The sequence below is a fragment of the Grus americana genome, chromosome 2, assembly GCF_028858705.1.
Source record: "Grus americana isolate bGruAme1 chromosome 2, bGruAme1.mat, whole genome shotgun sequence".
NCBI classification, from domain to species: domain Eukaryota; kingdom Metazoa; phylum Chordata; class Aves; order Gruiformes; family Gruidae; genus Grus; species Grus americana.
The window spans coordinates 130,968,048-130,981,804 of NC_072853.1; the positions used below are offsets into that span (position 1 = coordinate 130,968,048).

The window sequence follows — 13,757 nt, forward strand, 5'->3', positions numbered from 1 at the left end:
CTCTCTCGACCTGCTGGTCATGCTTCTTTTGATGCAGCCCAGGACATGGTTGACTTTCTGGGCTGCAAGCGCACACTGCCGGCTCATGTTGAGCTTCTCGTCCACCAACACCCCCAAGTCCTTCTCCTCAGGGCTGCTCTCAATCCATTCTCTGTCCAGCCTGTAGTTGTGCTTGGGATTGTCCCAACCCATGTGCAGGACCTCATGCTTGGCCTTGTTGAACTTCATGAAGTTTGCATGGGATATTTATGTGTAATGTAATTAAAAGCCTGATTAAAACCTCTTGGAATCCCATGGTTGTATTTTCCCTTGAAGTACCAATCTGCAATTTCAGCATGCCTCTCAGGACCTTGGAGGGCAAAGTGAGTGTTAAACCTGGTGCATCAAATAATAGCAAAAGCTTTAAGTGTTATGGAAATCTTAAATCCTCCAAACAGGATCACTCCTGACAGAGAATCAGAATCAGTAACAGCAACTATTGTCAGGGCCCAACAAATAAAGCTTGTAAACTGCATGTTTTCAAACTGGTAAGAGGGTGAGAAAAAACTTGTGTGAGCAGTAGATTGAGCCTGGGATTCACAACTCATACAGGTTAAAATCTCAGTAGCTACTAAAAGTTGGTTGCCTGACCTCCTTGCCTGAAGTTGGTCATGCAAGTTGCGATAGCCCCTGCTCCAGAGGAACTTGTAGTTTCCTTTAAAAAAAACTTTGAGATTTTTTCTTTTTTTAAACAGATCCTGAAGTACCTATGACAAAAGAAGTATTTTTAGTGATTTTTTTTTTTCCTGGGGCTTATTACAGTGGTGTAAAAAGACAGCCAGTCTCTATGAGACTGAGGCTGTCACTGGAGAACATAAATTATAAGGAGCTACTGTATGTCAGCTCAAGAAATTATCAGTTAAGCAATTTTATGCATACACAAAAGGGACTATGCAATGGTCAGCCTCACACAGCTGGAGCTATACAAGTAAAATTCTCATTCTTCTTGCAGATTAAACTTTTACCAGGGTACTCTAGATCATCTTAAGGTTATACCTTAACTGATATAAAAAATACTTCCCATGGTAGGTAAGTTTAAAATCTGGAGAGTCACCAGAAAGAGTACGGGAGTGTAAAAGCTGTCATCTACGGCGAAAGGAAAGCCCCTGGATCTGACAGGCGTAGGAGTCTCTGTTGGGAAGGAGGCTGAGGATGCGAGTTCCTCCCAAAGGATGTGGCTGAAAAGCTTTCCTCATCAGCCCCTCCCTACAGCAGGAAGGACATTGTCTCTTGCTGTGTAATTGTGAATATTTTATTGTTTGAACATTGGACAGTTTAACTGCTATAAAAAACCAGCATGTCATGTCACCCTGCACACACCTGGAGCTCATTTGGGTTTTTCTTTTCTCAAAACTGTGACCAGGCATTTCGTAGATACTTCGTGTTCTAGTGCAGGCACAGGAATTCCTGCCAAGTACCTGTTCACCCCTAGAAGCAGAAAGCCATCCCTTCTGCTCATGCAGCTCCCACGCAGAGGAATTCAAAAACATTTAGCAAATATCTGCCAAGAAATCAGCACATGATGTGCAAAAGTACAGCCACATTCAGATAAAACATAGCAAAGATACAGCTTGTCATAGCAGTTGCAAAAGGTGCCTGCAAGGTTTGAACCACAGAGAAATCAGCACTGACGAAAGCAGACCTTACTGTGCTTTTGTGCAAATGGTCCTTGCTCTGGTGTAAATAAAGTGCAGGACTTTTGGCCTGCTAGCACAGCCCAGATTCACTACGGAGCTTTGGTTTTGGACTCTGTTCCAGGCTGAGACTCCTCAAAGCTCAGGTGCCGGATTTGGGTGGAAGACCTGGGGACAGGCACGAGTTTTTTGTGTTGTCTCTTTCTGCTGGGACATGCTATCATAAGGGCACACTCCAGAGCCCAGGATCCCCTCCTGAGCAGAGGTGCCAGCACCATTTTTTCCACAGAAGTGCATAGGGCTCGCTTTTATTTTTTCATAACAAGAGAGACAGATTTTTACCAGGTCAGACCAAACATCCATCTAGTACAGTACCCTCTGACAGTAAGTGATAGCAAATACTCCATTTCCTCATCTCCCGAACAAGACTAACATGGGATATTACCTTTGCTATTCTCTCCCACTTCTGACGAGATCAAGACTTTCTGGTTAAGAAATTCCCATTGGGAGGTTATAACCCCATTTTTGTGTTAATAGCTCTCCATGGACTTTTCTCACTGGAATCTGCCGAATAGATTTTTGAGCCCCATCAACAGCACTGAGATACCTAGCCTGACATTTAAAGTACTTACCAAGGAAGGTGGCTACCTCAATTGTGTTTCCCTCATGCCTGCAGGGACTCAAAACTATCTCTGTCAGGAGAGTTACCTGAGGCTGTAAATCTTCCCAGCCTGTTGGATGGGCAGGTTTCTCTATCTGATAGAGCAAAGCATCTTCATCCTCAGGCATATTTCTAATAGCCTCTGGGCACATTCAGAGTGAAGATTAACAGCAGAGAGTAATGGAGCAGCTGTCCAAAGCAGAGAGCAATTAGCTGACCTAATGAGCAAACATCACAAGCAAGACTGATCAAAATGGCACAGCAATGATACATTGCCATCAGCACGAAAGTGAACTGTCAATGTGCGTTTCTTAAACCAATTATGTGAGTGAAAAGCCTGCACATTTCCTACACATTGCATTTGGATCCATTAGGAAGGATAACGAGTCTCAGGCTGAAGGTTCCTCAGAGCATGCACCACTTCCTCCTGGAGCAGAAGGGCACCTAGACCAGCTGCATCTTCAGGTAAGATCCCGCAGCTCTCATTCACAAGAATTTCTTGGGTGTGTTTGTGAATAGATATGGACCTGAGACAGGGGGATCCCTCGCCATAAATTTAGCTTTATTTTATCACGTAAATATGGCTTCTCTCCAAGTTCAGTGTGTTCAGTTTTGGTCCCCGCTATACAAAAAAGATGTGGACAGGCAGGAGAGAGTCCTGAGGAGGGCCACCAGGATGATCAAAGGACTGGGAAGCCTGCCATGTGAAGAATGGCTGAGAGAACTGGGTTTGTTCAGCCTTGAGAAAAGAAGGCTTAGGGGAGACCTCATCACCATGTTCCAGTACTTAAAGAGTGGCTACAAAGAAGATGGAGACTCCCTTTTTACAGGGAGTCACATGGAAAAGACGAGGGGTAATGGGTGCAAGTTACTCCTGGGGAGATTCCAGTTGGACTCTGAAGGAAAATTTTTCACAATAAGAACAATCAGCCATTGGAATAATCTCCCCAGGGAAGTGGTGGATTCCCCAATACTGGATGCTTTTCAGATTCAGCTGGACAGGGTGCTGGGCCATCTTGTCTAGATGGTGCTTTTGTCTAGACCATGCTTTTGCCAAGAAAGGTTGGACCAGATGATCCCTGAGGTCCTTTCCAACCTGGTATTCTATGATTCTTTAGTCAAGTCTTTAGTGAACCACACCCCTTCTCAGATCTGTCAAACATATCCAAAATATATTACCACACTGCTTAAAGGCAGATGAAAGCAGGTAGGGGAGGTGTCACAGCAACAGGCAACAGCAACACAGCTCCCACAAGCCAAAGCACAAGTAGCTTTGATTTGGCAAAGAGTAATTAAGACATGCTCCTTCAGGATCCCCGTGGCATTAATTCCTCCAGTAGTAGCTCTTACTTTCCATTTTGCTGGTTGAGCCAGCCCTGTTTCCTCTCAAGGGACTACCAAGGTGCTCTAGGAGAGGTGTGATAGACTCAGAGCCTTCTCAGGTACAGTGCCACAGAGGAGTAACGCGGGGCGTGCAGGGACGCTCCAGCAGATGCTACAACCCGCAAGCAAGACAGGAAGGACGACATTTTCAAAATGCTTCCTGTGTGTAATAGCCTATGTTGATTTGCACAGGTCCACTCCTAAATGCAAATCCTTCACACATATTGGCAGGTGGCATCTTACGTGCAGATACCAAAGGCTGGGTGTCACATATGTCCTGAAAATGCTCCATTTGCTAGTGCACACCTGGCATTAACACGCATAAGTACCCAGTCTCAAGAAAGGCGATTTGTACTGCCATTTTAGCCTCTCCCCAAATAGCAGACACTACTTGGTTTCACTTCTAGAAACCGTTCTAGAGTATGCGAACGCCAGAAGGGACCAGCACAGCCTTGGCAAGTGACCTTTCCCCAGCCTTGGGAACAAGCTGTGGATCTTTATGGTGACGGTTCAGATCCAAAAGCGAGTTAAAATTCTTCTGCTGGTTACTGCTCTGGATTGCAGGGTTTGGTAAGGCGTCGTACGACTGCTGCTTGACACAGGCATTTGTTGAAGCAAACATTTCAAGAAAAAAGAGCTTGAATAGCTCTTAATTAAATGGGTTTGTATTGTGCTGGGTGAGGGTGTGCCCCATCCTGGCTGGCAAAGGGAAACAGGTAAAGGCCAAAGCAGTAACTAACACCAAAACATGGGGAGGGAGGGGGGCTCCACACACCTCAGGACTTAAAACTATCTTCAACCTTTGGTCTTGTTCTCAACAGAGACAAAAAGCACGAAAGAAGATTTTGTTGGGGTTTATAAAGAAGCTGTTTAGCAGTAAAAGCTGATCTACAGGCAGAGGACAAAAGAACAATGGCTCTGCCAAAATGCTACACTGAGAGGTTCTGTAAGGAATAATTTCGAGTCAAGACTGGAAAAGATCAAATAGCAGCTGAAAAGGAAGAATATACCAGGGAGGAGGGAGAAAGGAGTTATACTGCTTCAGCACAAACAACTGAAAATATGGAATAAAAAATACATGTGTTATTAGGCAGATCTTTTGCGTTGTTAACTCTATTTGCCTTGGTAAATAAACCAGAAATTTACCTTTTTAACTTCCTCATCTTAGTACAATTTTGATAGTTTTGTGTAACCACGCTCCCTCTTCTAAGAGGTTTTACTGAAGCTTAGATCCGCAAAGGTACCGAGACACCATTGAAGCAAGTGGAACCAGACACCCTCAATGCTTTTGTCAATATGACCCTGTGACCACACTGGAAATCTGCAGCTGCACGAGGGCAGATACATACTCGCACAACTACACTAAATACACATCATAGGTTATAACTAAATTGGTTTTCCTCTGTGTTTAAGTGGGATGCCTCTGCCACAAATACAACTACAATTCCACTTTTGCCTGTCTCTGGTTCTCGTTAAAGTCACAGCCATAGTTTACAATGCGCAGCATCAGTAACTTTCCTGGAGGTAGCTGTGCAGTGACGTGTAAGTTAAAACTCTCACATATCCAAAGGTTCCTCGCAGGGATCTAAAACTTTAGAAAGCCCATGTGAGGCTTGCCACCACTTAGTACAGCTTGGATTTCTCAGGCAGTTTTGGCATCGCCTGATTTCTGGTCTCAGACTAGATGTATCATTCCATTCAGGTAACGTACTTACAAGCTTTACTTTAGCCCTACATCTTGAATTTCCTTTCTTTAAAGTAGGGATGATGCATGCTTTTTTTCAGGAAGATGAAAAGATCAGTCTTCAGTGGTGAGCTCACTTCTCCATAACTGCAAGGGATTGTTATTACTTTGAGTTTAGGTGCAGGCATAGGTCATAGGAATATCTTCAAATTTTGTGGAAACATTTCTCAGGGGACAAGCCCAGCCAAATTTCTGTTCCAGCACAAAAAAAAAAAGAGGAAACCAATAAATAAAACTAGACAAGTAATATATAGTGAATAAGATTACTCATTAAAAAGATAATTGTATGGTAAATTATTATAGCAGAAAAATAAAAACATACGAATTCAGGAAGAATAGCTGTCTATAACAATAGCAGATAATATTTTAAGTGCTTCAACTGATCATTTAAAATGGGACCTCAGCTTTCCAAAGCTGCTTTCAATCATGGTCAGCAACGTTTGCTGTTCTAATGTGATTCCTCACTTTCTCACCGTTTTCCATTTCAGATGCAATCCAGCAGATGTTAATTAACACCTGCGATAGCTAATATATTACCTAGAGGCATTCTCATATCTACTGTTAGCCAGTTGAGAACTCAGCCAGGAACAAACCATAGCTTCCTGGCCTTGCAAGAAGAATTAAACCGCCTTTAAATGCCCAGCGTAATGTCTAGTCGTTGGTTTGTCTCGTCCTCAAGAGAATGCCAGTGCAAAATGCTGTCCTTGTATGTTCTGTACGACTGCCCATTTCATAAATTCTACTTCTCTAGCTGCTTTAGGGTCCAGCATAGAGACTGCTACAGCACTGGTGTGCCAAGAAAAGAACCCAAAAATAGAGAAACCAGAAAATATGTTTTTTCTCCTCCTCCTCACAGAGGTCTGAGCTACACAGCATTTCTAGGAAGTGCTGTTGGCAGGATTTCTCTTTTAAGTTTACGCCATGTTCCTAGTCCTGAACCCAATGATGTTAAACAGGACAGGTAAACCAACTCTGATTTTTGGAAACTTCTGCAAATGAAAGCAAATGCCAAGATAAACACAACCAAGGATGTGCAGACTATGAGGCTCCTTCTGTTTCTCAGGTAGTCGTATTTTCAGAATCAAGACTAAGGCTTGGTTCTGCTCCTGTTCATAAAATTGAGAGGGAACATGCCCAGATGCACATGCAGAAATGGATCTACTATAACTTTTCCCTTGGCCACTGAAGTACTGCCCACTCTCCTGTCACTGAGCAGTTCTTGTGAGATCAGTGGACAGCTTATCTGCTCAAATGTTTACAGGCTGAGGATCAAACAAAGACCTGGAAAGCAAAATGGACTGAAGTCAGCAGTGAAAAGAAAAAAAAAACAACCAACAAGCGAGCCACCAAAGTTCAAAGATGCACAGTACCTCTAATTTTTAATTTCAACAGACATATATAGGTATGGTTCTTATTTGCAGTAACGCAGAGGATCATGCTTTTCACCTCCTCAGTGTAAAAGGAACTACTGTGATAAACAGTAACTTTGGATCAGGGGAAAGACCTGGCAGCAGCAGATTCATGGCACATAAAGACTTGCATCTGAGAGTCAAGTCTACTTCACACATCCCAAAACATCTGATAGCCTGGTAACTAATAATACCCTGAAAAAACATTCTAACTCATTTTTACTCACATCAAACATGACGTTTAGATCTGATGAGGATTACTCACCAGAGTAAATTTTTCATTTAAAATCATGCCTTACAGCTATCATGGAAAGCTGCTTGCTATCCCCCAAACACATATTATCTGACTTTATATTGCTTTATCTAGATAAAATGGGCAGTAAATCAAATTCGTAAGCTGCAGCTGCTAATCAATATGCTTTAGTTGAAGACTACATCCAAATATTGTTTCTTAGAGCTATTTGTGAATTTCAGATGTGTCATTAAGGATAAAACAGTTAAAGAGAAACTACTTCTGGTATCTATAAAATGGAGCAACTTTATCTCTTTTGTTTTATTTTGAAATGAAAAATCACAACCGGCAGGTCTCCCACCTAATTTACAATAAATTAGTGATGAAGGGGAAAGGTTTGTTTTTCAAAATGGTGTAATTATATGGTCTCAAATATCATTGTATAACCCTCTCTCACCCCAGCTTTGAAAAGACATCTTAGAAAATACCAGGTTTGGGTTTCTTTCTTTTGCCCTACCAGATAGGATCCCAAAAGACAGCAAAATGAGCTTCCAGTTTGTACCTGCACTTGAAACAGCTTTTCTTCCAATTAGATATCAGATGTTTGAATGAGCTAAATTAAACATGGGCTTTAACGTGAAGCATCCAGCTGTGCTGGCCAGGCCGAGGCTGGGAGTTCTGCCCTTCAGGTTTTAGCCCTCATGTGAAGTTATCTTGTTAATGGACAAGAGACTTGATATTTCAAATACAAAATTATCATTGGTTGCACTACAGTGAAGACAGAAAAAACAAAATAAACCAAAAACCAGTAAAGTCCCCTCTCTGTTCTTTCAGTTCAGTTTAAGTCATACCCTGACATAAGATCTGAGGTTAGAAGTCTGGAGGCTTTCAAGGCATTTATTCCAGTGCTTCCAATTTAGGATCATTTTCTGCAGGTGCTCCCTATAATCTTTGCTGAGGTCCAGACTGACCAGCCTACAATAGCAGGGAATGATTCACCAGGCAGCTACTCAGAGATTTATTTTTAGTTTTGGCAAAAGCAGGAATAAGCAGGCATATATTTTGCAAGTTTATTTGAAAAGCTCACTCAATTTACTAAATATTTATTTTTTGCCCCAAACCTGCAATCCTTACTAGTATTTGGAATAATATTAAGAAAATTGCACTACAACTGACATAGCTGAGGTGGAACCTCATCTGCTTATCTCCGTGTATTTTGTCAGCAAGCCACTGCTTGCTTTTAAAAACAAACAAAGCAACTGCTTTCTCAGCCACCCCACTTCCTAAGCCTACGTTCTGATGCATGATCTTTATGAAGGAGATGAGGAAAATACGTATATTAAGAATGCCGACAGCCTTTTAATAATTCAGTGCACAGAAATGCACTATTGTTATAACTGAGCAAGTATTCTCCAACACAAAAGAAAGCTCAAACTTTCTCCACTTCAAGGGTTAAAAAAATAATTCTCAGATGCTCTATAAAAATGCAGTCTTTTTCTGTACCAGCTTAATTCATTTACGTACGTATGCATCGCGTAAAGCTTTATCTGATGCTCAGACTGAGAAAAAAGAGGACTATTTCTGCACTACAAGTTGGTTACGGTCGACAGGGCATCTCATTCCCAGGTCAGCACTAACCTAAAGATATTGCGGCGTGGCCCTTGCACAGAAGGCGGGGAAAATGAGACCAGGCAGTCAGCCCGTTTTCTCATGGATCTAGTTTTTCAGTGGCTGCTATCAAATTCATTGAAGCAAGGATTTGACTGAGCGGGAAGATAGAATTACGTCTCCTTCCCACAGCTCAAGGTCAGGATAAAGATGGAGGATGGCTATGAGTGAGTAATTTTATGTGCATTTATTGACTTCGTATTCTCACCAAATTTCCAAGATGAAAGTACCATACACAGGGATTAAAACATGGCTAATATTTTGTCACATATTAACCAGTACTGATACTGAATCTTAACAGCAGACGTCTGAACAGCATACCAGACTTCTTCTCAAATAAAACCCGAATTAGTAGACGTCTTGTGCCTAGGTAAAGCCTTGCAATTAATAACCTGAGACATTTCCAAAGAGCAAACAGAGGTTCATTGTAGAAAGAGGTAACTCGGATGTACAGAAGAAACTGTATATTCACAACAGTGTAAGGATTAAAAATGCAGAAAAGCATCTGGATGAGAAGTACAAACACTAGTCTGCATACTCGGGACTCTGGGTAGCTCTGAGGATCTGACCCTGGCAGAGCTCACACTAAACCAGACAGAGGAGTAAGAAACGCACCAGTGCACCTGCTTACTTGTTCTTCCATTTTGGACACACGCATACAAAAAAAAGTTCTTTGGGCCCTAGAATACATAAATACAGGCAGGTAGTTTTTTGGGGTTTTTTTGCCTGTAATAAATACAAACATGTTGCCTTCCAAAAGTAGTATGACAACCCTGGCAGCAAATCCACCGCTTTCTGCCTCCTTTCCCTCCACCCCGGGCTAACTGCAGCTGAAGTACAGTTCTTCTTCATCCATCTCTCCGTTCCCGGCTTTTAAACTTCCCTCCTTCTCTCTCACACCCCTTTGTCTGAGGCTGGGTTTGCTCCAATTGCTTCTTCATGACTGACGAGGCTCCACACAAGACAAGCATCTCCAAGGAGAAACTTTAAAGAGGCCCCCCCACAAACCCCCAGCTCTTTGCTTGGTCAGCATGTAGTCAGGAACACAAAAAGGCAATCCAAAACCAGTACCTTGCAGTTTTACTAAATGAAATAAAAAAGCGTATGTCTGCACACTGGGTGGAAAAAAGCTTTTATGGAAACAGATTTGATGCTACAGTCCCTTTGTTTCAGAGTCTGAAGGAGTAGCTGAGTGAGGAGCGGTAAACACCTAAACCAGAGAGGTTATCGATCACACAGTAGTTTTCAAAGTTTGTTATATATTATTACACACATTAAACCAGGTGGCACTTGCCCAGCATCTACTGCATCATTTCAATGATTATCAGCGACTGGTTTAAATCCGTATTTTCACCTCAAACTCAGCTTTCAGCTCTTTTTTCCTTTCAGGTCACTTCTTATTTTTAATTGCCCTTAAATCATTAGTTACAAACAAACAAAATCATAACTGCACAATACCGCAGGAAATAATTTTCAGTCTCTGCCACTATGTAGTGTCTTATCTCACATTCAGAAAAAGTCTAAAAACATTTTAACAATATAAAGTATATTGCGAATGCATTTAAAATAAATAAATCAGTTGTTGCTACATCACCTACTATCAAGAAATGTGTAATTGCCGAGTTTTTTAGCTGAGTTTGCTCTGTAAGGCACAACACCAGTACAAATCTGGCTTATAGTTTACTTTGTCCAAAAATCCAGGAGCTGTTAGAGAAAGGAGACACCTGCATGAGTTAAAGCGCATTATCTTGCTATCAAAAGAAATCCTGGGAATCTTTAACCTTGCTTCACAAGCTTCGGACACAGTAAAGAACATTTCCAGCGGTGCCCAAGCCTATTTCCACGTTAGGAATACAACCCCGCCTGTGCTCTCCAGAGATGGTCTCGTCTCCAAAAAGAGTATTTACATTTTATCTCACAATTTCTTCATCAGAGCTTCATTATGCCCGTTATCACCAATTATGCAAAAATCATGTGTTCCCTGGGTAAACAGCATGAATTGCTAGACAACAACCGGCCTCCCTCTGTAACAGAACTATGGGAGACTAGCCTCTGAAACACCTGCTTATCATTACGCAGTAAGAAAAGGGAGAAAACCAGCACGGTCCTGCCTTTTGCATATTTAAATGCAATGTGATGTGGGGCACATGCAAGTACCTGCCCCTCACCATACCTCTCTTTTGACCCCCGCAGGGGAAGGAGGATGGGTTCACGGCGTGCCTGCTAACAGCAGGGCAGGAACACATACGGCACTGCCGGAGGTCCTCGGCCCTGAAATTAGATAAGAGCACTTTGTTCCCCTCTTCTTTCGATAAGGCAGCGCGTGAGATGAGAGCAGCAAAGCGCCTCCTCGGCTGGAGAGCCGAGAGGAGCTGGGTCACAGGCCTGAGAAGTCAGCATGTTGGCTCCTGGCAAGGGCTGGGGGAAGGTACAGAGAGCCCAGCGTTGGTCCTGGGATAGCACCTTTGAGTCCGCTCACGGCAGTACAGGGAGTGGGGTGTTTATCGGTGTTACTTTGTTAAGGCAATCACACCGTCCCGTCATCTGGGGGTTCAGTCTTGGCAGTGTTCATGTAACACAGCACACAATTCACTCATTTTGCGCAGGTGCCACGCTCCCCGCAGCGTCCGGTCAGGGCTGGGGAGGCTGCTGCCATGCACCTCCCTGTCGCCCACCGGGCCAAATGAGGCCAACTCCAGCTGTGGGGCAGCCGCGGGCTCTGGCCACCTGTCCAGCCGGTGCTCCGGCCACCCGCCCAGCGGCGGCTCCTCACAGCGCAGCGGCTCCGGGGGCGAAGGCCTCCTGGGCTACTCGCCCCCTTGGGGGGCATGGCCCGGGGCACCGCCACCGTCGAAGACCTCGGGGCTGTCAGCCAGCAGCGAGGTGCGCACCTTCCGCCTCTCCTTGAAGCGGCCCGAGTGGGAGACGCGCAGGCTCCGGCGGTTGCCGTCGCCCGCCCCCGCGGCTTCGCCGCTGCCGAAGGAGGACGGCTGCTCCTCCCGGCTGCCGGGGTTGGGGGGTGCGGCGGGGGCCTCGCTGGCGGCGGCGGGGGGCGGTGTGGCGGCCGCCGCTTCCTTGTGCTTCTTCTTGCTGGTCAGCGACTTCCACCAGGGCCCCGCCGAGCTGCCCTTCACGCCGGCGCGGGGGGCTGCAGTGGCCGCGGCGCTGTCCGCCATCGCGGGATCCTGCGGGGAGGGAAGAGAGCGAGGGGGGGCTGGCAGCCGGGCACGCCAGGGCCCCTCCGCCGCTCGGACCGGCGCCGGGTGCAGCTGAAAGTGGCGGGGACCCCTCTTCCCCAGTACAGGGGGAGCGGGCAGCCCCCCAACGCAGGCAGCTCTTCTGAGGGAGCTCTGTCCTTCACCCCGGGAGCTGCCGAGCAAGGGGGGACAGGCCTTGCGCGGGTGGGCGCGGGGAGAAGATTTTGCGCTTTGGCCCTGGCCGAGCGTGACGGGCTCGGAAGCGCCATCCCGCCTTCCCGTGCGCGGCTGACAGAGTTAAAGGTAAATAAAGCCCCGGAGCTGAGCCGCGGGACCCGCTCCCTGCACTCGCCACCCCTCAGCCCCAGACGTGGGGCCCGAGGCCCGGTACCTTGGGACTGCTGCCTCCCCGCGGGACGGGGCCGGGAGCCCGCGTATCTCCTGTGGGCTCCTGCGATGGGGCGCGTCTCTCTCTCTCTCTTTTTCTTTTTTTCTTTCTCTCCCTCCTTCCTTCCTTCCTTCCTTCCTTCCCTCCCTCCCTCCCTCCCTCCCTCCGCCAACTCCCGGCGCAACAGGTACGGGAGGCGACACTGACCTGTGGGCTGCGGGACCGCTCTTCTTCTCCCACGGGGAAGCGCGGTTCCTCCTCCCTCCGCAAGCCCCTACAGCTCCATCGCCGCGGCAGGATAGCGTAGGAGAGGAGAGGCGGCCAGGAGCGGCGGCTGTGCGGTGCGGCGGCAGGTGGCGGCCAGCCCCGCGGCTCGGCCCTGTGGGCGGAGCGGCGGCCCGACCGGCCCCGGGGCCGGGGCGGCTCCCGCTCACCTGCCCGGCTCCCGTCGTGAGGGGCGGGGGAGCGGCCGAGGGAGGAGGGGCCGGCCTCGGGGTGGGGCGCCGGGTCCTCGGGGCTGCAGGGCGGGGGTTGTGGGGCGGGGGAAGGTCGGTGTCCCCTTGAGGGGACGCATGGCGGGGGAGAGACGGGGAGGAAGAGGAGGGAGGCTTAGGGCAGGTGAGGCAGCACTAACGGGGGCTGCGGTGTGGTCGGCGTGCCTGGCTGAAACGGTAACGCGTTCTGTTTGTGCACATGATAGATGTGAACTTTTTGTAGCTTTAAAGAAAGTAGAATTGTCTTTAATTGCCCATTTTTAAAAAATGAGTGTAGCTGACACGCCAAGAGAGACAGTGCCATCTAATATTTATACTTGAATTGGCTTAGAATTGGGACTTTGAATTTCTGTGTATGATGGATATATGGCCACTCAAATGTCTTTACATTTTTTTATTCATTCAGAAAGGAGAAAAACGATTTCCTTGCACCATACTTGGTGTTAAAAATGATGATTTGTTCTCAGGGAACTCTGCCATGTAATATTCGTTTGGTGCCTAACACCCCTCCCATCAGCTGCACAGTCAGTTACTCAAGGATGCCTGTGATCGTGTGGAGGAGTTTGTGAAAGCAGTGGTATTTCAGCCTCATCTTCTTTTGCAGATCAACTTCTGCTACTTGCAGCTTCCCTGAATAGCCCATAAAGATAAGGTGTATGGAAATCGGTGAATAGAGGTTACTGAAGGAGAGTAACCTGAGGTGTGCACTTACGTTAGTCTGTAAATTGCCCTCTTCAGTCCCAAAGGGGTTTGGACAGGGAAGCACACATGCACACAACACTTGAAAGCGCTCTAAACTGTCTATTATACTACCTGATGTCAGCAGCAAAAAATTCTCTCCTATGGAATAAACCAGTAACTTCCAGTAAGAAAAGATGGCCTTTACATTCCCTCCTAACAAGCAGCTA

General features: G+C 46.1%; 1 protein-coding gene across 1 annotated transcript; it reads right to left on the reverse strand.

Annotated features, from left to right (window-relative positions):
- Nucleotides 1–9,885: 9,885 nt before the first annotated feature.
- On the reverse strand, nt 9,886–12,801 carry PRR15 (proline rich 15). The gene is made up of 2 exons (XM_054816407.1): nt 12,563–12,801; nt 9,886–11,955 (listed from the first exon to the last, which is right to left on the reverse strand). The coding sequence occupies exon 2, from the start codon at nt 11,944–11,946 to the stop codon at nt 11,578–11,580; it is 369 nt and encodes a 122-aa protein (XP_054672382.1). The 5' UTR covers nt 11,947–11,955; nt 12,563–12,801; the 3' UTR covers nt 9,886–11,577.
- Between the last annotated feature and the right edge of the window lie 956 nt (nt 12,802–13,757).